This window comes from Rattus rattus, chromosome 14 (genome assembly GCF_011064425.1).
Source record: "Rattus rattus isolate New Zealand chromosome 14, Rrattus_CSIRO_v1, whole genome shotgun sequence".
Taxonomy (NCBI): Eukaryota; Metazoa; Chordata; class Mammalia; order Rodentia; family Muridae; genus Rattus; species Rattus rattus.
The window spans coordinates 8,058,297-8,086,057 of NC_046167.1; the positions used below are offsets into that span (position 1 = coordinate 8,058,297).

The 27,761-nt window shown below is 37.4% G+C and overlaps 1 protein-coding gene across 1 annotated transcript in view; it reads right to left on the bottom strand.

The window, feature by feature from the left end:
- Malrd1 (MAM and LDL receptor class A domain containing 1) overlaps nucleotides 1-27,761 on the bottom strand; it is a 684,120-nt gene that overhangs the window by 496,876 nt on the left and 159,483 nt on the right. The window contains exons 14-16 of the mRNA XM_032884682.1: nucleotides 4,760-4,912; nucleotides 4,278-4,383; nucleotides 3,490-3,857 (exon numbers count right to left, since the gene is read on the bottom strand). Of these exons, the coding sequence (XP_032740573.1) occupies nucleotides 3,490-3,857; nucleotides 4,278-4,383; nucleotides 4,760-4,912 (627 nt within the window). The remainder of the gene's footprint in view (nucleotides 1-3,489; nucleotides 3,858-4,277; nucleotides 4,384-4,759; nucleotides 4,913-27,761) is intronic.

Consider the following 27,761-nt stretch of genomic DNA (forward strand, 5'->3'; position numbering starts at 1 on the left):
AAGCCTATAGGGGTCAGGGAGTGGAATCGGTGGTTTGAATGAGAATACAACCCCCTTCGACGTAACTCTTTGAGAAGTATTAGGATTTATGACCCTGTTGGAGGAAATATTTCACTGGAGCTTTGAAGTTCCAAAAGACTCGTGCCATATTCACTTTGCTCATCTTCCTTCTTGTATGGAAACTCTCAGATACAGCTCCAGTGCCTTGACTACCATACCGGCCTACTCCCATGTTCTCCACCATAAAGGTCAGAAACTCTCATCTTCTGAAACTGTAAGCATCAGTTAAACTCTACCTTACGTAAGTTGCCTAGTCATAATGTTTCACCACAGCAATTGAAAAGCTCTTCTTTCTTCCTGATTATCTTCTTCTTTTCTAATAGTCCCAATTACATGGCATCAATTTTTTTTTAATATTTGGGTTTCTCATGTGTATGTGCAGGCCTCAGTGTACACATGTGGCCCACAAGAACTGTGGAGGGTAAAGTTATTGGCTCGCCTGGACTTGGATTTACCAACAGCTCTGAGCGGCCATGTGGGTGCTGGGAACTCAACCCAGGTCCTCTATAGGAGCAGTCAGTGCTCTTAACTGCTGTGCCATCTCTCCACACAATCTCATCTATTTTCCGTCAGATTTCACACATGACAGAAAGGAATACATACTTGTCACTCTAGTTTATTTCACTCCATATGATAGTCTCCAATTTTTCCTGTATATGAAATGCTTTTGCTCTTGTTTGTGCCTGAACAAAGTATCTTCGGCTATATACACAGCATTGTTATGTCCATTTATTCCATGGAAGGGCATTAAAGCTGATCTCCTAAGTTGGTTCTCATGAATTAACATAGCCAACTGTATAGCAATACCCACCATATACTACCTTGTCCTCTATCAGCTCTATGCCCAGCAGTAGCATAGCTGAGTCGAGTGGTAGTTCTATTTTCGGGTCTGTTGACAAATCTCCATGCTGATTTCCACAGTGGCTGCACTAATTTATATCCCCATCGCACTATACGAAGGGAGCTGGGGCTTTTAAACTTCTGACATCATTTAGTCAAACTTACAAAGAATTGACTAGGACCTCATCAATCAAGTAATCTATTTTTAGGGTAGTATTGGAGCATGTTCATTTTTCAAGACATGAGGATCTGGTTGGCACCAGGTATTTGCTTTAGAAAAAAAAATGGGATAAAAATATACATTTGGAAGTACTGGGCTGAGCAAATGAGATTTGGAATTCATAGGTAGTTTCACATTTTAGTTCCATTTATATGCTAATATTTAAAATGTAAATGCCAGCTGCCTTTTAACTATTCATCTCAGTGACGGCTCTTGGTGCCAAAGGTGAGCAAGCAGTGAACAATCAATGGAACTGCAGGTGAATCAAAGCAACTGGGCCAGAACAAATCATCTGGGTAGACAGCGCGGAGGAGAAGCTCGGACCTAATGAAGGCACCAGTGAGCAGATGTCAGCAGGAAGCGGGGCTTGCATCTGCTGGCTGCTCACTTGGGACTAATGAGAAGCCAGCTGTAGTGAACTGGGGACACACCAGGTACCAGTACGTGCACGTCATTGGCTGTGAAGCAGAAGGAGGATGTCAAATTGCTACGTTTTTGACATAAAACAGACACTACAGCCAACAAGTTTTTACATTGACCACTGACATACTGACTCTGTGTTCAATCCTGCGGGATGTGGAGCTCTACTCTTCAACGGAAGCCACATCTCCAAGCACCCTGCCAGAAACTCATTCCTAGTACTGGGATGTGTAATGTGTAGAATACTCCATAAGGTAATGTCTCAGAGGATGCTGCTCTAATTTCTTGGCACCATTTAATAAGTTAGAATTATGTTGAAACTATGACTATGTTTATTTATGCTATGGTACATCCCATTTGATTCTAATACTATCAGGATGTTCAAAAACTATTTTGAGAACTTTAAAAAGCTAAAAAATCTTTATACATTTGCACAGACTAAATTAGATTTTGAAAAACTAGATGTCATATGATTATCACTGTCAAAATCAATGCTGATTCTATCCATTCAATTAAGAGTTGTGTATATTTCATGATTTAGATAGTAATTTGCACTTTAATACATTTTTATAATATGTATCTCAAAGATCCCATTACCCAAAGCTTTCCACAGTAACTAGTATGGAAATCTCTATCTGAAAGTTACCTATGGTGGTACTGAGCATTCATTGCATTTTGTTTGGTCTCTGATGAGGTTTCTAATTTATGAGACACATAAGTTTGAAATTAATAAATTGTCCTTAGATTAAAGATAGAGCCCAGGAAATTGGAACACTTTTTGCAACAGATCTGTAAACAAAGGGATTCTGTTAATGGCTAATTCATTGCAGTTGTAAGCATATGATCAGGAATCTAGGCTCAAAAATTGAGGGCCAGACCATCTCAAGACATCACAAACATTTTGCAAAAACAACCCAAGCCTTTGGTATCCCTTTACATCCCTGGAAAATAGAACAAAAAACAAACAAACAAAACAAACAAACAAGAACCTCACACACAAGTCCTCTGTTCTTTCCCCACTGGGATTCAGGCCTCATTGTCAAAGCAATTCCCTGTCACCAATGAGCTGCTGTAGTGTTCCCTAATTCATCTCCTAAGTCTGTTCCCAAATCCTCTAGTTCTACCACACCCACATTGACATTTGCACATGTCAAATTTCAGTGCTCTCCCCACTCTAAAGACTTGAAATAAAAAATGCTCCTTTAGTGTGGATCACAATGATTATTGACCCTAGCCTCCCTCCTATCCCATCTCTGATTTGAGCTCTCTTTATGCATTCTAACTTTATGTCTCATACCTAATGGCTCTTGAATGTAAGTCTGACTTACCATTCTTCAATCTTAGCTAAGCCAACACCTGCAGAAAATCCAACTTTACTCTTCGGTAAAGCCACACCATAGCTTACTCCAGAGTTCCAGTTAAAATTGGCTTTGTATATTTTATTAATAATACTTGAATGTCTCTCTTTTCGGTTAGACTGTGAAGCACATGAAGGCAGGAACACCGTATTCATTCTTTAATCCCTAGGAGCCAGTTAGTAAACCTACTGAAGAATGAATGGCAAGGAACAAGCAGGATGTCTCACCCGTAAAGGCACTTGCCACTGCACCTGACAACTTGATCCCCAGTACCCACATGGTGGAAGGAGACAACTGACTCAGATGACTTGTTCTCTGACTTCGACACATGCACTATAGCATGCATACGTGTTCATATACATAACATACAAACAATAATAAATAAGCGAACAAACAATAAACAAGGCAATCTTTAATAATAAAAATACGTCTAGTTAAGTTGACCCAGTACTCATCAATTTTTCAGTTATACTTTAGTCATTGGCAGTGAACTAATCAAGATCAATATTTCCCAGTCAGAATGGGTAGCTAAACAAATACCTTCCCCTCCCAAGGTTTAATTTAAAAAAAAAAGGTAACCAATTAACTTACCACAGCCAATCTCATCTGTGTGGTCTCCACAATCATCAACCAGATCACAGAGCTGATGCTTTCCTATGCAAGCCTTTGTCTGTCTACACCAGAAGTGATCTGGTTCATCACAACTCTCCACAGGAGGAGGAAGAGCACAATTTTCAAAGTGGATGTCATCAACAGCAGACACCCCACTATACACTGCCAGACTGACTTTCTCTAGTGTCAGGTAGAAGGGTTGAGTGAGGCGTCCAAGCTGGACGGTTGCTTCTGACCACTGGTTGCCTTGGTTATATAGCACTCTCCAGAGGGCAGTGGTATCCCTGGAATTTTCTAGATGTAGCTGCAACTCAGCTGCCCCCACTGACAGTCCATAGTTATAAAACCTGAAAGAAAGTGATACACGAATACATTATCGGAGAGACTACACAGTTCCTCTCAGACCAATTTCTAGTTAATTGGGGCAATGCACACATTTCTTTCCCACAGTACTCGTAATTGGCCATTTGACAGAATTTGTCCACTGAGATGCACATTGTATAACTCTCACAACCTGGAGACTTCTTTCAAGACGCAGGGAGACTCCTAATTAAATTCAAGTCCAATGGTAGAAGGGAGGCCATCCTTTCATCTTAAGAAATAAATTAACCAATCCTGATATTATACTCTGAAGTTAAAATTGTTTTAAGTTAATGCAGTAATCATTAGAAAGTGCAACCAGGGATAAAACTTCTATAGCTGACACGTGAAGGGAGATGCCTGGAGCTATCATCCTACTAGGATAATTGACCGTTGTATATAGTTACCAGAATGACAGTGTGCACTCAGGCCCTGTCTGGCTGAAAGTTGGGCTCTGAAGTTTAGCAGTTTGAAACAAGCTGTTGCTGTTCTTCAAAATGAACATGAAATGCCCTGTGGGGATTAAAAAAAAGCATTACGTTTACCTACTGGATTCTGCAATGTCATGAGAGTCCTTCTGTCTCTTAATGCAATGCCAAGTGTACTTCATGACCATTAAAATTGTACAACAATTAAAAAGTCCATACCAATAGTAAAGTTTGTTTTTGTATTTATATCCACATTTGGATGATGTGAAGAGGTGATTTTTAATTTCAGTTAATCTAGGCAATATGTATCAGTTCCAATCATATCACCCATAAAGAAATAATTTCTTGCAGACAGCCTAGCTGATTGTCACTGTCATCCTACCATGCTGTGATCTTTAAACACAGATCCCCGGATCTAACCCAGCAATCTATAGTTGTGTAAAGCATCACTAGGGTCTTACCTTGAGCTGTTCCATGAGTGTGATCTCTGGGTGGAGCCTGTTGCTCTAATTCAGCTGGAAGATAACTTTGAGAGCTCCACACCCAGTCAAAATGGTCACCACCACTGGCTTCAAACCACCCACAGCTGTTTGCTTCAAAGTCACAATCAGCAACTAGAGAAGAGAAATGAGACTCTTAGATTTCCAGAGTCCCCTGCTTCAGGAATGTAGTACTCAAGTTGATATAGAGTCACAGTATTCCTTTAGGTACAAAGAGTCACAGAAAGAAAATTAAGATCTTCCCAGTGCTGAAACACAATATGCTTCTCATACTAGAAGAATATGGAAGAATACTAGAGAAGGCAGAATTCTTAATATCAGAAATTCAACTTCCCAACCATTCTTTCTAGAAAGCAACATCATTCAGTCTTGTTGGTCAAGGAATTGCTAACATTTGCTACATCACTCTAGTAACCACATCATTTTCCCCACTTCAACAACAGCAGGGAGTTTGTTTCTGTAGGGGTTGGTATTTCAAATATTTGCATGTGTGTTACCAGATTTGTGTAAACTGTAGAATATTTTCCTTAGAAATATGTCTTGAAATCAGTTAAAGCTCAAAAACTCTTCTAAAGAACAAAGAAGAGAAGAGTCAGGAAAAACCAAAGCCATGAATGGCAGGAGTGCAGCATTAGGGGTAACCGTTACTGAGTTCCTACACAAAAGCTTCAGTGCTGACACCTCATACAGCTCCACAAGGCCCCTATGCTACAACTGATGAAGATGGTGCTTCCTTATGAAGAATGAAAGGAAGTTAAGATGAAAGTGTACAGTTTCAGTTAGGTCACAAATGGGCAAGTTATGAAATATTCTTTTATATAAAAAGTTGTACCTCATACAACTACCCAGAGAGAAAAACTGGTTTTCTGACTAAAAAGGAACATGATGCTGTAGACAAGGTGAATATTCCAATGATAGGTCTGGGAGCACCACTGAGCAGACTTTAGTCCTCTTAGAATTGACTTCTTTAACAACACTTGAAATAAATCTGCTTTGCCCAAATCTTGCAACGTTATTCCCAATAGCCATGAATTGCAAGTCTGGAAGGGAAAGCAAATATTTCAAGCCCTTGACTCCTGGGTGGAAGCCAAACAGTTGATCTTACAGAAGTTGAGAGTAGAAGGTGCCTACCAGAAATGGAAGAGAAGAAGGTGATAGGAAAGGTTGGCCACTGTTTAGCAAGCCATGGATGGGATGGGACAAGTAGGTTTGGTGATCTATCATATAGGGAGGTGACTAAGGAACATCACAGTGTGCTCCATATTCCAAAGAAGATAACAGAGAGCTTTGAATACTTTTACCACAAAAATATTCAAGGATACAGATGTGATTTCCATGTTCTTCATACTCTTCTATGCATACATGTATTAAAGCGCACATAAATATATATAATTATTATGTAACAATGAAGAAACAGCTTTAAGAGGAAACAACTTTAATAGAAAAAAGTGCCATTAAAACTCAAATGTCCTCTTTCTACCATTCTTCATTTCCAGGTTCTCATGCACACTTAAAAAGCTTAATTACTTCCAAACACAAAAATGAGTCTCCAAGCTAGCCATTAATTGCATATATCCTTTTCCAGAACAGATGTGAACAACTGCGCATGGCCATTTCTGACTGAGGCATACTCAGGGTGTGTTTGAATAATTGAAGTTCGAGGATTGTCCCTAACTCCAGAGCACTGTTGACTTCCTCAATTATCTCCACAAGCAGCATCTGTCCGTGAAAACAATTTTGCAGCACTGTTTTCTCAGAGTTCACACGCAGGAAGCTTTGTGCTGGTGGCAGTTCTGTAACTGAGTGTCTGTCAACACAGAATTTCTGAGACTAATGCTTGTCTTTTCTCTGACTATGGGTAGCAAAGCTAATGACTCTACAGTGGCTTTTAATTATTGTGAGAAAAATTACCTGAGCGAGCCCTATTCATTAAGTTAATTATAATTACATGTGTTGCCCTTGGGGATAGTGTGTTAGGAGAATCTTGGTGGGTTGACACATGGGTTCATCACTGTCAGGTTTGAAGCCATTTCTGAGTGAGGAATTGAACCAGTGTGGAATCCAAGACAATGGTAAATAGCCAGAATCAGGCTCTGTCTCAGCTACTTTCACTGTCTTAGAACTGCTTTGATGGTTTGAATTATACCATTTGAATTAATGAAAGGAATAAGTATAAAATATAGAAACAAAAATTCTGAACTAATAATTTGGGCATTGCATAAAACCTTTAAAAAAAAACCTTAGCAGGATTATGCACTGATATGTAATGGGGTTGAACAAAGATTCTTTTATCTAAGCCCTAGAAGCAGAGGCCATGTTGAGTAAAAGAGGGTAGGTGGAACTTTGAATGATGGTTTTTAAAGTCATGATCTCAGACTAGAGATATGGCTCAAGAGTTAGGAGCACTCACTGCTCTTCCAGAGGAAGAGGGGTCATTTCCTAGCTGTCACAGGGTAGCTAATAACTGTTTGATAGTCCACCTCCAGCTCCAGGGCATTAAACAAAATTTTCTAGCATTCCTGGGTACCAAGTAAACATGTGGTGCACAAACGTTCCTGCAGGAAAAGCACCATATACCTAAAATTGTGAAATAAAATAAATATTTCAAAAGCCACCACCACTGTTCATCACAGATATCTGAGCCAACAACCATTGATTCTCTGTGGAAAACATCTTGAAACACCTGCAGTCTTATTTAGTCCCCCAAAAATAGCCATGAAAAATTACTGTCCTTTTTTTAAAAAAAAAAAGATGTTTTGTTACATTTCCTTGTGTGAGGAAATAAGAAGTCACAGGCTGCCTGCATGTAGCAATCAAAAGACACCTTGCGAGAGTAGATTTTCTTCTTTTTGAAGTAGAAGTCAATTACACAGTGACCTTCCTCCAGTCAACATACAGAGAGAAAAGTCTCTGAAATACCTAACCCTACATGAGATGTTTATACCAAATACCTGTGCCTCAGTGCTCAGGGCTCATTCAGGGGAGAAGTGACAAAAAATTGCAAGACCCCAAAGTGGCAGATACTTTTTAAGAAACTGTTTTCTGTACACTACAGGGCAGATGTATATATGAACTCACAGTGATTGTGATAGCATGTACCTTTAATCGGAAAAATAAAATCCCAGCATGGGATAGGGAAGGTGAAAAAAAAAAAAACACCAATGACCGAAGAACTATTGGGATTTGACAGTTTCTGGGACAGAGAGAATCTGTTCTCTTTAATATTGTGACCACTTGTATATTGGCCCCACTTCAGGGCAGGTCCCAGACCCAAGAGTAGTTGGGTAATAGGAACTGGACTCAATGGAGAGAGAGATAGCAGAGAATTGGGTGGGTAGTGAGGGGAAGTAGATCTGGCAGGAATATTGGGAAAGAGAAACAGTGATAAGCATGGGACTCATAATATGATATGAATTTTTCAAAGAATTAATAAAATTTTATTTCATATAAAGTTTTCACAATTATAACATGCAAACTACATAAACATAAATAAGAATAAGTGTACAAGTTGGACTCTATCCTTTACAGTTTATTTCCTCTAAAGGGAGATAGATGGCTCAATCAGATAAAGAGGCTGTCATGTAAAGTGCCTGAGTTTGATCTTTAGCAACTCAGTAAACTTGGGAATGGCAGGGTGGTAGTTTGAATAGTTTTTTTCCCCATAGATTCATATGTTTAAATATGCTTGGGCCATGGGAAGTGGTACTATTTGGAGGTGCGGCCCTTGTGGTATAGGTATGACCTCAATGGTGTATGGTTGTCACTGTCGGTAGGCAGGCGTTGAATTCTCCTAGTGCTCAATCTCCACCCAGTGTAGAACAGAGCATCCCCTGGCTGCCTGCAGAAGCCAGTCTCCTCCTAGCGGTCTTTGGGTCAAGATGTAGAACTCGTAGCTCTTCCAGTACCATGTCTGCCTGCAAACTGCCATGCTGCTTGTCATGATGATAATGGACTGAACCTCTGAAACTATAAGCCAGCCTCAATGAAATGGCTTACTTTATAAGAGTTGATACGGTCATGGTGTCTCTTCATAGCAACAAAATCCTAAGATAGGCAGTAAGTAGTGCTAGGAGGAGTGTGGGGGAGAAAGGTAGATCCCTGTAACTCATTGGTTTGCAGAATAGCTGAAACAATAGGTGGAGCTTCAGAGAGATCTTGTCATAAATCTAGGAGGTGGAGAATACTCAAGGATGTCATCTGATGTAGGTCTCTAACCTTCATACAAACATGCACACTCCCATGTGTATATACACTATACCCACATGTACACACACACACACACACACACACACACACACACACACACACACACACACAGTCACATGCCAGTTGTCCTCCAGCTTTCCTGAGATTCTTCACAGTTGCATAAAGACTAAAAATCAAGTATTCTAGTGTGGTGGCTTATTTTCATTGAGGTTGTGTTTTGATAAGGCAGTTATTACTATAAATTTCAAATGTATCTCTATTTTATAGCATGTTCTCCACATTTGTAATTACTTAATTTTAGCTTTTATCGTGCCTTCAAGTGATTAAATGCTTGAAGTTAAGATTAGGTTGAAGTAATTGAGCTCTGGACCTTATGAATAGTTAATATTCATTAATTGTTTAAAGTATACTATATAACAGTGAGAAAATATTGGCAAATAAACTATTAAATAAGAAAGAAGCCTATGTAAATGAATAGAAAGAGGTGCTCATTTTAAAGGAAATCCAATGTATAAAGGCAGCAGCATTTGATCTTCGGGGTTATTGCTTCTTAAACAATAATGGTGCATTGTACTATCATGCATATATTTTAATATGGATAAATTTATGTTTTTATTTATCAGTGAAAATAAATTTAAACCACAGATGTTCCTTTTAAAAGCTTATGACTGTAATATGGTTTTAAAATAATCCTGTGATGTGTCCAATGCAGACTCTGTTACTAAACAATTCTCCAAGCATCTCTCGTGCTTTGGCACCCTCCAGTCCTTGACTACCATGATGGGTAAGGCTGTCCTTTCACGCATAATTAAACAGCACAGAGCTTTGCTTTGCGAAGGACAGCCAACTATTCTACTTAATAAAGGCGAAGTTTTCATAAAATTTCTTGATAAACAAATTGGTTTGCAGTCCATTGTAAAGGAAGTGAGTTGTCAAGCATGAGATCCCAACTGCTATGTAAACCTGCTTCATATGCACATTCGCGTGCAGTTCTGTGTTCCCACTGAAAGGGCCAGAAGGAGCAGCTCAGGCAGAATGGCCACACTGAGTACCACATCCTTAAGGACAAAGTCATTTGTGTCAGACAGGAATTTCCCTATTCTATCAGCATCCCACGAATTTTAGCATGTGAAGATGGTAATCTACAGTGAGAGTGAAAATCAAGAACCTTCACAATTCTTGACATATATGTATGTATGTATATATATATGTATGTATATATATATGTATATATATATGTACTCTGTCAGTTAGAAATCTAGAATTTATAAGTGAGTAGGTGATTATGATGAAATAATAATTATGTGCTCATTTATATATCTAATCATTATTATCTATTAATTTAAAAATTGATAAAGAACATGTACATATCTGTAAAGATATAAGGAGTAAGAATACAGGTATAAAATGAGTGGGGGTTGATAATAATGGGCAGGAAAAATGACTCGGTGGTTAAGAGCACTCACTGCTCTTCAAGCAGCCCTGGATTCTGTTTCCAGCACCCACGTAATGATTCACAAGCATTCGTAACTCTAGTTCTAAAATATAGAAAATCAGATACTTTCTTTGGGCCTCTGTGTGCTCTAAGTATGAAAATAATACACAGGAAATATATATACAGGGAACATATCTACACCAGATAAATTAAAAAGACAACAAAATAGTAGAAAAAATTCCTTGTATACATAGAAGCTGCAGAGGGAGATAGACAGGAAATGATGATACATAGATAGGTAATAAATAAATAGATGGATAGATATGTAGATGATAAATGACAGATAGGTAGATAGATAAATAGATAATAGATAAGCACAGAACAATAAAACACATAATAAATATATCTATGAGACTAGTGCTACAGTCTTGATGAACACAGTAACAAATGTCTTTAGAGAAAAATGGGTGGCGAGGGAAACATCTGGAATCTGGAATAGCAGGTGAGGAAGCAAGCCTATAACTGTGCTACATGTTAAATAAATATGAAATAAATTATTTTTATCAACACATATTTCCTACACTCATGTTATGTTATATATACATTCATTCCATACAATGAATATTAATATGTGAATTATAAATTTTTAACTTTTAAAATGAGGATATTGGAAAAATCTAGACAAAGAGGGAATAGGTGCTTGGTACCATATATTGATCCAAAAGTCTATGTCTAGGTATGTCACAGGTCCCAAAGGGGATCCCATTATTGATGTTTTGGTAAACGGATATGTAGGGACTCTGCCTTCTAAGTGAGTTCTCTTCTAGCCACGGGCATAGGAGTTTTTGTTTTTATAGCAATCAGTGGTTACTGCAGAGACTCCTGGATAGGCATGGATCTGAGGACAAGTGACTGTTGAAGCATCTATTGTATCCCTCCAGAGCCCCGGGAGCATCATGGGAAAGGAGGAAAAACGCCACAAAACCCAGAGGACAGGGTAAGGAATGTTATCAAGAGCTGTCTTCAGGATAGATATAAATATTGGAATAATGAAGTCATAGGAGCTGTGTCTATCTGCATACACACTCACACAAACACACACATACAGAAACACATAGGCACACATATACACACACATACTCACACACTAATACGAGTAAACTAGTTAAGTGAGTCAGCAGGAGAAAAAGCATAAAAGGATAAAGGGTAATATGGAGATGAACATGATTGCAATATATTGCACACATGTATGACGCTTTCCAAAATAAAAATCAATAAAGTCCTAGGTGTATATTTCATACTAAACCTAAACAAGAGATTATTAAAAATATGAAAATAGAATTAAAATTAATGACAGAAAGTCTTCTAAAATGAAAAGCCCAGGACCTGACAGAACTACTCTTGAATTGTATCAAACTTTAAAGGTTTTTATATGTGTTTATAAAATTATTACATAAAATAAAAATGAGAGAGGTTTTCAAATACATTCAACACAACAAACCTAATATCAAACTTGGTAAGGACAAGGGGACAGAAGTAGGGGTGTACTCTTTGATGAACATAGACATAAAGTTCATCCACAAATTATTATCAACTTCAATTTAACAATACCTAAAAATATCATACGCTATGACCAAATTGGCTTTGGACCAGGAATAAGAAGACAGTTCAACACAAATAAATCAACTAATATAATATAGATAAAGCCACAAACAAAAATTACTTAATCATTTTAATAGACAAGGAAAAGACATTTGGCAGGAATTTAAAATTGTTTCATGATGAATGTCTTGAAGAAACTAAGTAATGCTCATACCTCACCAGATTAAGTATTGTATTAGATTATAATTACACATTATATATTATCTATTTATGTGTTATATAGTATAACAAATTATTATATAATATAAATTCCATAAATACTATGGGTTTTAAAATAAGAACCAAGACAAGGATATCTACTCTTTTTTTCTTTTTTCTTTTTTTTTTTTCTGGAGCTGGGGACCAAACCCAGGGCCTTGCGCTTGCTAGGCAAGGGCTCTACCACTGAGCTAAATCCCCAACCCAAAGATATCTACTCTTATGGATCCTATTTTCTCTAATACTTGATACTTTAGCAAGAGATATAAGACAAGAGAAAAATATGGCCTAGAAATTAGGTAAGAAAGAAATCAGTGTGAACTTATTTTCAGATAACATGAGCCTATAACTGTAAGACTCTAAAGGCCACAAGGAGACCATGAGGTTGGAAAAGAATCCAATAACTTAAGTATGCAGCAGTTACAATGTCAAAAACAAGAATCAATTGTTTTGCTTCTTTGCTCATGGTGAACCTACGGAGAAAGAAATAAAGGAAACAGGAAACTAACCCATTTGCAATAGCCTATACTTACCATGGTAATGCAAGGCCTCTACATAGAAAATGTATGAAGCACCAAAGAAAGAAATTAAAGATGACACAAAGATGTCACAGTCCTGTATGCCTGACTGTGAAAATCAATAGTTTTAGAACTGTCATTTATCAAAGTATCCCACAGATTCAGTGCAATCCCATCACACTACAAATGCCATTTTCCTAGAGATAGAACAAGCAAAATTAAAAATTTGTATTGGAGCATAAGATAGCCTGAATAGAAATCCTGAGCAATGAAACGCTAGGATTATTACAATATCCTATTTCAAATAATCCAACAGATCTACAACAACTAAGGTAGCATGATGTTAGTCTGAATCCTGGCACATGACCTAATGGAATACAGTAGAAAACCCAGAAATAAACCCACTCAAGTTAAAGAGCAAATCACACATTGGAAACACAACTTTAGCAATTAGAATAAGGACACTTATATGTAGCCACATATACAATACTGAAAATACATCACCATTTCTTAGCCAGTATAAAGAACAACTCAACTGGATCAAACTCCTTAACATCTAGAGAAAGACATAAGGGAAAACTTTGAAGACGTAGACACAGGCAGAAGCACACTACGTAGGACTTCAATTGCTCAGGACATAAAATCAAGGATTGACAGATGGGATTTCAGCACATAAACATTTCTACACAGACCAGGTAAAACCCTGTCTTAAAAATCTTTAAATAATAGAAAATAAGATAATTAAGAGACATGAGAGAAAATATTTGTCAGGTATTAAACCAGCAAGGTTATTATCAAGGATATACAAAGAATTAAAACCTTGAAGCACAAGAAAAACAAATAATCTAATCAATAAAGGGCAAATTTACTTAAAAACCCGTTAGAAAGAAGAACAAATCGTCAACCAATACAAGAAAACATTTTCAGCATCTTCTGCCAGCAGGAATGTGCAAACTAAATTTACATGCATACTCAATCTTAGAGTAATAATGATGAAAAAATAGAAAAGAAAAATACTTAAATGCCTTGTGGCTGGGAAATCAATTTAATCCAGTTGCTATGGAAGTCATATGAGGTGTCTCAAAACAGACAAATACCTACAAAATGATCCTGTTCCTCCAGTCATAGGTATTCACCTGAAGAATCAAGGCCAACATACAACATAGATACTTGCCGCTCAAGCTGTTCATGTTACCATGACTAGCCAAGTTATGTGACGTCCACATAAGTAGATGAATGAATAAAACAAATGTGCATCCCCCACCCATGGGTGAACAATAAACTATTATTGTTTAGCCACGACAAAGAAATAAACCATGTTATCTGCTGGAAAATGGATCAAAGTAAAGATCAGAACCAGGAAATGGGAATTTTCTAATGAACCTAATGAGTCATGGGAAGCTTAAAGCTGAACGCTGAAGGGAGACAGGGAAGACAGAAGAAATCCAGATGAAGGAGAAAGATAACAGAGGGTCCAAAGAAGATGGGTATGGGCAAAGTACATTACATGAATGATGGAAACAGCATGGTGAAGTCCACTTTGTGCAACTTGATGCTCTAGTAAAATATATTAATATATAAAATATGATGATACAAAAAAATCAAATGCTCATGTACTATAAGCCACCAATCAAAGAGTACACATGGAACAACCCAGGCTCCAGCCACATATGTAGCAGAGGATGGCCTTGTTGAGCATCAATGGGAGAAGAGGCCCTTGGTCCTGTGAAGGCTCAATGCCCCAGTGTAGGATAATGCCAGGGTGGAGAGACAGAAAAGAGTGGATGGGTGGGCAGGGGAGCACCTCCACACAAGCAGGGGAAGGGGATGGGATAGGGGGTTTCTGGAGGGGAAACTAGAAAAGAGGATAACATTTGAAATGAAAACAAAGAAAATATCCAATAAATATATAAAAAATATATATGCACAAAAAATGTTACAATGAAATCAACACATAAAAAGAAATTTTCATAGCTCTTACAGAAAAGCATGACAAGTCCTGAAAGGCTGATGAGCATTTGAATCAATATAGCTGAAGCAATAATTCCAACTTGGGCTACAGAGTAGAAAGAATTCAAAGGACATTATGAAAGCCTTGTCCACTAATTCTCACAGAAGTGATATTCACAATGACCAGAGTGTAAGAGTAATTCAAGTATTTACACAAAGGAGAATGAGCAAAGGGTGGAATATATACAGAGAAAGGCTATGATTCTATCTTTAATAAAGGGAAATTCTGTCACAAGGTGTGATACACATAAAGCTTCAGGACATTGTCTTAGGTGAAACAGACCAATATCTGTAATAGAACACCATATGGCTCATTTATATGAGGTGCTCAGAGTAGTGCAACCCCTGGGGAGAGATAATAGAACAGTAGTGGCTTATGGATGAAAGAAAAGAGAACAAAAAGCTATTGTTTAATAGAGTTTCAGAGAGATTGACAGATACTGAAGCTGGATGATGGTTCTGTGACAATATCGATACATAAATACTGCTAATAGCACAGGAAAGATGCCTAGGACCTCAGTTTAATTTTGAGATCAAGAATAACTTAACCCAGGCTGACTGTGGAAGAAGACGACCTTGAACTCCTAATTCTGCTGCCTGTAGATTCTTGTGTTGGATTATGACTATCAACAACATCCATTCTAGGTTTTATGCAGTGCTGGGGACTCAATTCCCAGCTTCATATCCAAAGGTGTGTACTTTACTCACTCGCATTGTCAGCTATTAAATTTATACTATATGTATCCGATCATCATAAAGAAAAGAACATGAGAGAAAACAAAATTAAAGGCTTGAAATCCCAGGGCTGGTTTAAAGCTGGAGGCTATGTGAGTAGGAATATACACAACTCAAAGAGACGAAGCTCTAAGCAGCAAAAACATGCAACAAGAACCTTGGTCTTGCAACCACAAGAAACTCAGTTATGCTGACAACCTGAAGAGGCCGGGAGTAGCTATTTTCAGAGTTTGGAGAGGAACATCATCTCAACAGATATTTTTATTACAACCTCAAGACATGCTAAGCCAAGAAACAAGTCATAGCATCCTGGGCTTCTGGTCTCCAGCACTATGGGATAGAGCTGCCCTACTGTGTAGGTGAATTGGCTTCCGAATCCCATCCTCATTTCTTCCCACCTGACCATTCCACATTTCCCTCACCCAAGGCACCAATATAAAATGGCATGCTCTTTCCCTAGAACCTGCAAACATTTTCCTGCATGCTTTGAACCATGTGTAATTATAATATGAGCATAATATAAATGTTAATTAAGCAATTGAAGAATAAAGGCAGCCTATACATGGATTTAGTGCAAGCATGAAATTTCGATTCAAATATTTTTGAACTTCAGTGTAATCAGTAGATGCTAAAACAATGGATTCAAAGAGGGAATTTCAATAAATGAGCATTGTTTTCGGTCACTTTGTAGTAATCACATATAATGAGAAACTCGGATACTAAAAGAAAGTAGTCGTTAAAATGGCAGATGCTGTCTTCCAAGTTCTAAAGATAATATATCATTTTTAGCTGGTTCCCATTCTTTAAATTACCAAGGACTAGAAGTGATTCTTTGAAGGAAGCATATTTCTTATAAATCCTCGAATGACTTCTTTTTTTTTTTTTTAAATACTTCTAGCCATTACATTATGGTGAGCTTTTGTGGTTCTCCCTTTGAGTTCATCAGTGTTCCTGGTACTACCTGAAATCGGAATTTATATTCTTTTAGTTTCTTAAGTTCTCAGAAATATGCTCTAAATGTTTCTTTAGTCCCTAGAAATACTGTGATTGCCTTAAAGAAATCATAGAGAAGGACCATGCTATTCTATAAAAATAATCCACAATATAATTGAGAAAAGATTGAAATGTAGTATAGTAATAAAATAATTTAAATATTATGCATGTACTATAATAAAATTAAAGTGAACTATCAAATGGTGCTAAAGATATATGAATATTAATTAGGTTGAACTGAAGCTGGGTCTTAAAAATGATTTAATTCAAAATAAGAGATTTTGAGGGAGCTCAGGGGTACAACATATTAGGCAATAAAAAGATCCTAAAATTTGTAATCATAGAAATTTAGTTCCAAAATGGCCTATCCCTCTTACAATTTTAGGATAATTGAGTTTTACCAAGAAGTAAAAGTATCAAACATCATTTACCTAGTCTTATACAAAGATCATTACTTTAATTAATGATCTTAAGTGATAGAAATCATTATCTGATGGATAAAAAATTAATTTTTCATAGCAGAAAAAAAACCTCTTAAAATAAATCACTAATTTCTGACTATCCTACCTTTCCTTATTATGAATGGGGAAAAATGAAGTTTTCTAATATTGTAATTTTCATGGATATCTTCTACTGTTCTTATAATTATAAACTACCTTTCACTTCAGAATTAATACAAATTCTTTTTCCCTCTCTTGTACCATTTCCCACAGTAGGCATTAATCATAATTAACAAAGTACTGCTATTATTTGATTGGCAGTGAAGTAGTTTTCATCTCCTTTATGCATATCTGTCTACGGTCTATCCATGTCCTCCTCACTGAAGGAGAAAACTCTTTCCATATTTGCCAAAATACAAAATCAGCAAAATGGTGGAAACAGTAAAAGTATACTGACTTTAATTCAAGAAGTAATGCGTTAAGTGCCATGGGTGGAGAGCGGTTACATGATCTGAGAATCCTGCAAATTCAATTTTCCTGAAGACTCAGAAGAGAAACTGAACATCAAACCCAGACACACTTTGGAGTCCAACTCTGAGCCTGCCCCTCTGACCCTCACTTTCTCTGAACCCCTCTTTACTTAGCCACAAAGCGACTAATACACACAAGTGCACTCCAGAAAAGACTGAAACCAAGTCAGTAGTGAGAAGAGCATGAGAGCTTCTGTTATTAAATGACCTTTCTTGGTTTGTTCACACCGATTCCCCAAAGATAAGTTCAGATGAACCTAAGAAGTCAATGCTTCACCACTAGGGTGGCAAAGCTCTACAAGATGGTTTGGAGACGATGATGTTACACAGGAAAAGATTAATATGTTTTCCCAATCTTACCCGGATTGTAAATAGAATCTTACCCAATCTTACCCAGATTTAATAGTAATAACTATTAAATATGAATATTAGAATTGGTGTACAGAAATGGTAAGAGGAGAGGAAAGAGAAAGATCAAAATGGCTGAAGTTTACAGCAGCCACACCCTGGAAACCACTTATAATTCTGATTTGTAAACTGTAACAATAAAACAATATACAAAATGAGCTCAAAATAATGAAACAGAAAAAAATCAGTCCTCAGACAGACATTAAAGTATGACATATAATCATTGAGAGCCTTTTTATTATATATAATCTTCAGACTTGACCATCGGAGACTCAGGAGACTTTACCTGTCTGTGGGAATACATTTCAGTTTTCTTCTGTGATCAATGACTTTGATAAATAAGAATTAATGGGCTGTCTCCGTGTCTGGTTTGATGTTACAGAAATGGTGAGTCTTCACCAGTAACAACTTTCTACTAGGGTATTTTTCCTCTTTTTTTAATTGCATTTTTTATTTACATTTTAAATGTTATCCCATTTCCTGGTTTCGCTTCCAGAAACCCCCTATCCTAACCCTCACACCCTGCCTCTCTGAGGGTGCTCCCTCACCCACCCGCCAACTCCCTCCAGTCTCCCTACCCTGACATTCCTTTACAATGGGAAGTCAAGCCATGGCAGGACTAAGGGCTTCTCCTCCCAACAAGGCCATCCTCTGCTACACATGCAGCTGGAGCCATGGCTCTGTCCATGTGTACTCTTTGGATGGTGTTTAGTCCCTGGGAGCTCTGGTTGGTTGATAATGTATTCTTCTTATGGGGTTGCAAACCCCTTCAGCTACTTCAGTCCTTTCTCTAACTCCTCCAATGGGGACCCCGTTCTCAGTTCAGTGGTTAGCAGTGAGCATCTGTCTCTGTATTTGTAAGGCTCTGGCAGAGTATCTCAGCAGACTGCTGTATCAGGCATTTTTCGATTTTATCATTCAGTGGAGGTTTTCAGACTGGAGAATGGCACGCAGATTTTAAACATGGGAACGGGAGGAAGTAAGATTTTCTCATAAAAACCTTGACAGCTCTCTTAAACCAGGTCTCAGTTCCAGTGTGAATTAGTTTTGTTGGTTTGTTTGCTTGTTTGTTTGATTTTAAAGGAAGCTGTGCAGCAGTTAGCAAATTTAGGCACAGTTCGACATGTCCCACCACCACCACATTTTATGCCAACAGAAAACAAAATTAAATAGACGGTAAAAAATAGCAACCCATTTTCCAGCATTTATTGGGGAAATCGTTATGGTTTTACACAGAAAGATCTTGCAGAAAGCCTTTCAGCTGATAATTAATTTAAAATATCCCAATAGACTTCTCAGACCATATTTTAAAGAAAATAAATGTGGAAAAAACACATGATCCTGGTCAGTGACCCCAAATGTGAAAAACGCAAGTTTTGTCTCAATGCATTTATTTAATGAAAGGGACTCACAATATGGATGCTGTCAGGGTATGGTTTGGAGAAAGATGCAAAAGCTTCTAAAAAATGAGTAAGTATATCAGAAAAATTCTGAGTCATTCCTTTCTCTGAGCTGCTAGCTTACCTTTGGCAAACTCCATTGAGTTCTACACTAAAAAGATCATTTTTTTCATATGAAATGGAGAAAGTTAGAAATAAGAAATCATTTAGATATTTTCAATTTCACCAATTTTAGACCCCTCTGTTTTTAAACAGAAAACAATCTGAAAGAGAGAACATGTTTGTGTTTGACAGAACTGTCAAGTACATTGTAGTTTTTCTCACCTACATCTCATAGAGTAGACAAGAATATAATAATGTGTATATATCTTTTTATCCAATGTGGATATAATAAAAATCTTCCATTGATGTTACCTGACACATGAATTCTCCATTAATGTAAACACAAGTTATTTTCTGAGCAATACTATGTGGCATTGCAGTATTTTTTAATGTAAAATCTTTATATTTCATTGATTATTTGAATGAATTAAGTAGAATGCATGAAATATTTCAATGAATGTATTAGTTCATTGACAATGTTTATACAATGCATTTTGATCGGAACCCTCCAAATTCTTTCCATATTCAGCCTCACATATCCATCCTTTCTGAACTTGTATCTTTTCTTAATTTTTTAATAACCCTACAATTTGTGTTTCTTATCTGCTCATGAATATGGTGTCATCTACTAGAACCTGGTAAAGTACCAGAGGCTGCAATGTTAAAAAAAATAAATTGACTCATTCTCCACAGAATCCATCATTTTTCAGTCGCTCTTCAGGCAGGAGTGGAAGCTCATGACCCCCTTTCCTCACCATGCTAAAATGTAGACTGACTTAAGTTTCTTAAAAGATTTATTATATTTTAAATTATGTATATATGTACTGTATGGGGACTGTGGTGGTTTGAATATGCTTGGCCCAGGAAGTGGCACTATTAGGGGGTGTGGCCTGTCACTGTGAGGGTGAGATTTAAAACCTTCCTCCTAGTTGACTTTCTCCTAGATGTAGAACTCTCATCTCCTCCAGCTCCATGCCTGCCTGGACACTGCCATGCTTCCTGCCAAGATGATAATGGACTGAACCTCTCAACCTGCAAGCCAGTCCCAATTAAATGTTGTCCCATACAATGGCTATCTTAGTCATGGTGTCTCTTCATAGCAATAAAACTCTAACTTAGACAAGGGTATATGGGAGTGTGTGGGTAGCTGCAATGGCCAGCGGCATCAGAAACCCTGGAGCTGGAGTCACATGTCGTTGTGAGCTGCCCAATATACGTGCTGAGATCCTAATCATGTTTTGTGTGAGCAGTATGAACCCTTGATTGCCGAAACATTTCAGCAGTCCAGAATCTAGTAGAATTATTTCTTGGCTTAAAAGGAAACTTCTGAACAGTATCTTGATAACAATGAAAAGTAAAGCCCATTTATGATCTGTCGTTGAACAATGAAAATCTGAGTCCTTTCTCCTATTTTATAAAGTGGCTACTTACTGGCATAATACAGCAGAAGGGAGGATAGACGCAGTTACTATGACTACCACTACGTATTAATTAATCCAAAAGTTCATTCAAGGCAACAGTTTGACTTAAGCAAACGAAGCGATCCCTTCAAAAAGGACACTAATCATGTGTTCATTGCCATTGGCTTAGCATTTAATAACCTGTGCAGAGGAATAGATAGCACAGACCGAGGACAAACTTGGGTGCTGACTGTTCTCTGCTGCTGACGCCCACGTACCCACTTACCTTGTCATATTTTGTCCTACTAAGATTCAGTTTGGTTTGAGGACTAAGACAACCAGAAGGGTTGTAGGCATTGCCTCCAAAGTAAACACAAAGACCAGCAATCTTCTTCACAAATGGCAACATGACCTATGTAAAAAATCCTCTGACATGTTTTATACATGACATGTGATTTTACCATAACCTACCATGTACAACAAACTTTCATTATGAAGCCTGCCATGTTCAAGGTTTCTGATGTCCAAAATGTCCAGGCAAGATGGGTTAAGTATACTCAGTTATGTACATGCAGTTTCATCAATGATAGATCACTTATATTTCAGCATAATATAATTCATTAATTACATCACCTGAAGATGCTAGAGTCCTTTAGTTTGTATATGTTACAAGAACATGGTGACAGTGCCAATGACAAAATTTTGCCAATAATTCCTATGACTAAAGTTGACTGTACCCAAGTGATGATGAAAATACACATGAGGAATTTAATAACAAACCACAGTGTGGTGATTCAGGAGGGAGGTACAGAGAGAGAAGAGAAAGAGATGATAGAGAGGAGAAGAAAAGAAATTAGAAGAGGGGAGGGGAGGGGAGGGGAGGGAAGGAGAGGAGAGGAGAAGAGAAGGGAGTACAGGAGAGAAAAAGAGAAGGGAAGGGAAGAAAGGAGAAAGGAGAGGAGAGAGGAGAGGAGAGGAGAGGAGAGGAGAGGAGAGGAGAGGAGAGGAGAGGAGAGAAGAGAAGAGAAGAGAAGAGAAGAGAAGAGAAGAGAAGAGAAGAGAAGAGAAGAGAAGAGAAGAGAAGAGAAGGGAAGGGAAGAGAAGAGAAGAGAAGAGCAATGAGAAGGCAAGGAGAGGATCCTTAAAAATGTGTACGCTGAATTCTCAAACAAAATTATATTCCAGTATAAGTAAACATAAAACATTAAATCTATAAAACCAGTTTCTACATATCCCACATATTTATTTTCAAATAACTAGCTCTCATTTATAAAAATTGAATATATAAACTATATTCATGTTTCTAAAAACTGAACATAATACAGAAGTACTAGGACTCTAAATTTTTAAGAGGCTTAATATTTGAAGTCGTTACTAAATGAAAACGACATCAATTTGGGATAGTGATAGCTACAAAAGTAAGAAAACTGTACTAAATTACAACTAAAACATTAAGTATTTGAAGTTATAGGACCAGCCTCTGTCTGTTCTCTGGTGGTTCAGACTCTTCGAGCTCCAAGGGTTAGTTGACTTTGTTGGTCTTCCTATAGAGTTCCTATCCCCTTTGGTTGGCAATCCTTCCTCCTATGCTTCCATAAGAGTCCCCACGCTCTATCCACTGATTGAGTAGGTGTCTGGATCTGTAGCCGATGTACAACTGGAATGGGAACTATCCAAAAGCAGTTGCCTGTACACGGGATATGTTATTCTAGCTGAGCTGCTTTGTCTGGCCTCAATGGGAGATGAAGCAGCTAACTTCTCAGAGACCTGAAGGGCCAGGGTAGGGGGATGTCAGGGATAGAGGTTACCTCTTAGAGGAGAAGGGGAGGGGAAATGGGGAAATGAGGGCTGACTGGGAGGGGCAGTGAGCAGGATGCAAAGTGAATAAGTCAAAAATAAATAAATAAAATTAGATTAAAAATATTTGAAGTTCTATAGCAGAACCACACTGTTGCTTTTGCAATAGGAATTCTATTTATGACTGAGCACTTGAGGGCTACAGTGCTTTTCCCCTGGGCTAGGAAGCCCCATATTGTAAGGAACTTGGATCTCTATGGGAAACTCATTATCCTAGCAAATCCAGGCCTGCAATCCCTGGGTAACGTTCACACTACTCCTCCTGACATCCTTACTGAAAGAAGAAGAAGAACAGATGCCTCTAAGTCTTCCCCGAGCCTTTACCTCATCTTACCTCAAAACCAGAATCTTTAACGAATGAACCATTTTTTAAAAAAAGAATGAAGCATTAGCATTTCTAAGAATAAACAGATTCACAGGAGGAAATTAGCACTCCAAGAAACAGCTACCACAGAAATCAAATTAAAACTCCAGAGGCTGAGTTCATTTGATAATTTTACAGTCAATCCACTATGCTTGTTGCTCAAATAGTATTCCTTTCATGTCTATAAACAAATTTTTAAAAATTTCATAATATAATATAGGTTTGGGGTTTTTAAAAAAGAAAAGAACATGACATTGGGTGGGTAAAGAGGGTGTTTGGATCTGGGAGAAGTTATGAGAAAGAGATGAATACGACCAAAACATATAAAAGTTTTTTATATTATGAAAGGAAGAATTAATAGTTATTTTCAGGACATTACTCCTTAGTGCTCCAGAGAGCATGCACTGTGTTTCTATGTGACATCCTATAAGCCTCACAGAGTAGTTTCTCCTCCTAGAATGAATCTCATCAGCTGGTTAAAACTTACTATTAATCAAATCAACCATGAGGGTGACTCTGAAAAATTTCAATCTGAGGGCCAGGATGACCTTGAAAAGGGCTGTACAGCGTGTTGTTAGGAGAGCAGGTTTTAAAGGCAGGCTGTCCTTAGCTTCCACCAGCTACAGATGATGGTGTATTAGACAAGTGTGATGGTTACAAATGTATCATGTCAGCTTTCAAGTCACCTTTCTTTCTCCTTGCAAATATTTCTCTTTTTTTGAATACTTCAGTGTCAGACATAGTAAAAGCAGTTTATTTCTATTGGAGATGGGTGTTCTAGTGGGGTTTTGCTGTTTGCTTAGGTCCCTATCCTATAACTGCCCACAATAAAAGAAACCCAGTTATAGTTTTCTTTCATCATGAACATATTGGGATATTACATCATTACTGACATGGGCATCTCCGTGACACATTAGCTATGACTAAGTCATCCCAGCAAAGATCTTCATCTAACAGCCCTGTCAGAGTCAGCTCGTGTGTGAGGCCAGTGATGTCACCTACTTGTTCCTCCTTTGCCATCTGTCTCAGCCCTGGAAACACCCTCTTTTTCCTTCATTGTTGTTTTCTTCCTTTTGCTGCTGTCTACTTTTTACTCCATCATAATTCTTCAGGGTAGATGTTGACTGTTTAAATTACTTTTCCTGTTGTTTTCTATTTCCTGAGGAGACACCACTGGTAATAAGGTCTATAAAATGAGGAAAGTTATAGCACCTACCTACCTCTTGGATTTGTTTTGACCTAAAGGACTGGATAACTGCTTTTCAGGAGAGGCCTCATGCCCAGCAGTGGATGGCCAACACAAAACAAACTCCCTGGTACTTTTGCAGGCTCTTTTTGTCTCGTATTTCTTTGTTTAGGCATTTGGGGCCTTATGTGGCAAGAAAAGTAATCAGAACTTTGTGGAATTCCTGTTTAGAAAATGTCTATCTGTATAGAAAGCATTTTCTAATTCTCTTGAATAGGTAGTTATTGGCAGGAGTCCTTTGAATATACTTCTGTGAAGTTAAGTTTATACAGTCATAGCTTATGTATGTTTCAACTATGCAGTCTGATACTGTAGGGTGGCGGACTGCTGCTGCAGTTTGTACTTTTTGGACATTATCATGTCATCTCACACCCCTAGCCTTTGGACTTTGAGTTGTGTGTATGTGTGTGTGTGTGTGTGTGTGTGTGTGTGTGTGTGTGTGTGTGTTTATATGAATAACTGTAATATTAACTCATTTGATAGAAATCACAAATATATTCAATCTTATCAACTAGGCTTGCATAGTTTATATACTTCCTACATTGTATTTTTAACTCACTTCCTCTCCCCAGATCCTCATATTCACAGCTATATTATTTCTTTGTACATATTAGTGTTTCACATCTCAGCAAAACCATGTGCTACCTTTATTCCTTTTCTTATTTGTTTCATTTACTACAATAATACCAGTTCATCTTTCTTAAGGCAAAAGACAGGATCTAATTAGAAAGCTCAGTTATATACATACACACACACATACATACATACATACATACATACATACATACATACATACATACATACATAAATATATTTACATCTTTGTCATTTTATCTGATGATGGACACAGGGTATTTTCTTATGTTGGCTATTATAAACACTATAAAACTGTTGCAGCATACCTGGCAATATCCAGACTTACATGATGGCATGATTTCATTTCCCATTGGTTAGTTTCCAGAACAGGAATAACCAAGTCATATGATGCTTCTTCTTTTAATTTTAAAGCCCCACATTTTTATTCATAACTCTTAACAACCTACATTTCTACCATCAGTATTCGAGAGTATACATCAGTATACACAAGGTTGTTTTATTATGATTAATAGCAGTAAGAAAGTTTTCATAACACGTTAGCTATATCAAATCTTGTTTAGAGAAATCCCATTCAAGTCCCTTGCCTATTTTTCAACCATTTTCTTTGTTATTAAGTTAAATGTATTCTTTATATTTTTTGAATACCAACCCCGTAGTATAGATAGTTTACAAATATATTTTCCAATCAGCAGGCATCCTTTCACCTTTTGTTCTTTCCCTCTGTGGATATAGCAGATTAATACAGTCTTACTATTTCCTTATAATACCTGTAGCTAATATTATTATCTTCTAGAAGTTTTATAGATTTAGATCTGTTTAGGATTTTTAAAATCTGATCAACCTCATTGGACAGACTCACTGGACTAGAACAGTTTAGACATTCAGAAGGTAAATATAGACATATAAATCCTCGCAGAATAAGTCACACACTTTCAAGCCAACATGGCCTCTACTCCTTCTTTTTGGCCACTTGTGTGTGAACTCACAGACCTTGTTAATTGAAAGACAGTTTGTATGCTGTAGAAATGCAAACCAAGCTTCAAACTAAGATCAAGAGAATGAGAAGCACTCTATCGCCTATCAATGATTAAACAGAACCTTTTATTGATTCAATTACATTCATTTTCATAAGCCCCAATGGTCAAGAAAACTAATAAAAGGAGAAACTCAAAGGAAAAGTTGTAAGATTTCAAAATACAACAAAGTAGCCTTGGTCCATGGTTCTACTTGCAGTGTGTGCTTGATGCAAAGAACAGGCAAATGCACCAGAATATTCTGAAGTAGTACAGCTTTCTTTGTGCTAGAGAAAGCTTTCAGAAGCTTCTGTTCAGGTATAAGTCTTTCTAAGGCCCAGTCAGTCGGCCCCACAAACATGACCACTATCTGTTTGTGTGACGAGCACATTTTCAAATTCCTTTGACCAGGGTCTCATTAAGCTTCTTCCCAGGTGATGGCTTAATTCATAATGAGATCATATAGGAACACTTCAGACACACCAGGAACTAGTTTATAGTATGAGAGAGAATGAGGGTATTTTCATTACATACAAATTATTAGCACTTTAGGAGTAATTCATTTAAAATCAGCCCAGCTAGATTTAGTGTCTAAGTAACTGATTTAGGATTAACATATAAAAAGAATTCTGTCTTACTCCACAAGAAGAGTTATTAATACATAGTATCAAGTTTTCTTGCACACGCACTAAAGCAATCTTCTCTTATACTTAAATATTTTCTTGGCACTCTTGCTTCTCAGGTCTGGAAAGGGACAACAAGGTGCCTAAATCTGAGAGAAACAAGGACAGCCTCAAAAGCAAGGTCACCATGTCATTTTCTCCCTCCCTGGGTGATTTCTGACCATTTCAATTTCTATGACATGCTCATGTGATGACGGGTCATAAGACCTAACTCTAGTCAAAGTCAATACCATATCTAAGAAGAAGAAATGCTGCACAGAGATCAGAGGCCTCTGAGCCTGCCGACCTTGCTCAGTTTCCTCCTTTGATCTGTTACCACTGCATCCTATGCTCTTTCGTTCAATCACATTCCACATGGTCACCTATCCTTTATGGAATTTTAGCTTGACAGTGGATGGTTTATCTTGGTCACTTCTGCTTTTATTCCTGAACTTTCCTGTGTAACATTAACTTTTGTTTAAATAATTTGCTATTCTTTTCTTTTGGTAATCTGTCTTTGGTGCAAAGGAATGTAAGGTGTGGTCCTTGTAAGTGGAGAAAGACATCAGAGATTCTCCCACACCTTAAAATTATATTGCATTCAATGTCAACTTTAAACTTTCATATTATTTAAATTCTATTAATATTGTCTGTAATTTAGGAAAGAAAAAAGATTAATTAAACAGAAATACAGCAATACTGACTACCTCTTTAAAAACTCATCAATTATAAAATGCATCATTAAATCTGCTTCTTTATATCACTTATAACTTATAAGAAACATATACCACATACATAAACACACACACACACACACACACACACACACATACAGAAACAGAGACAGAGAGAAGAGTACTTAGAGAGGTTTATTACGTGTGTATGGCAAACTTTCTCATGTATATAATCCTAGCATACATAATTATATATTTTGTAAAATGAAAGATGTTTTCTACTGGGTTAGAGAGATAGATCATCAGTCAAGAGCACTGGCTGCTCTTCTAGAAGGTCGAAGTTTGGTCCTCAGTCCCCTACATGCCAGCTCACAATCATCTGTATCTCTAGTTCTTCAATGTCCACTTTCTCTCTTTCGGCCCCTGTGGGCACCACACACACACACACACTGCACTGACATACCTGCAGACAAAACTCTCATACATACAAAGTAATAAATAGCTTGAAAATAT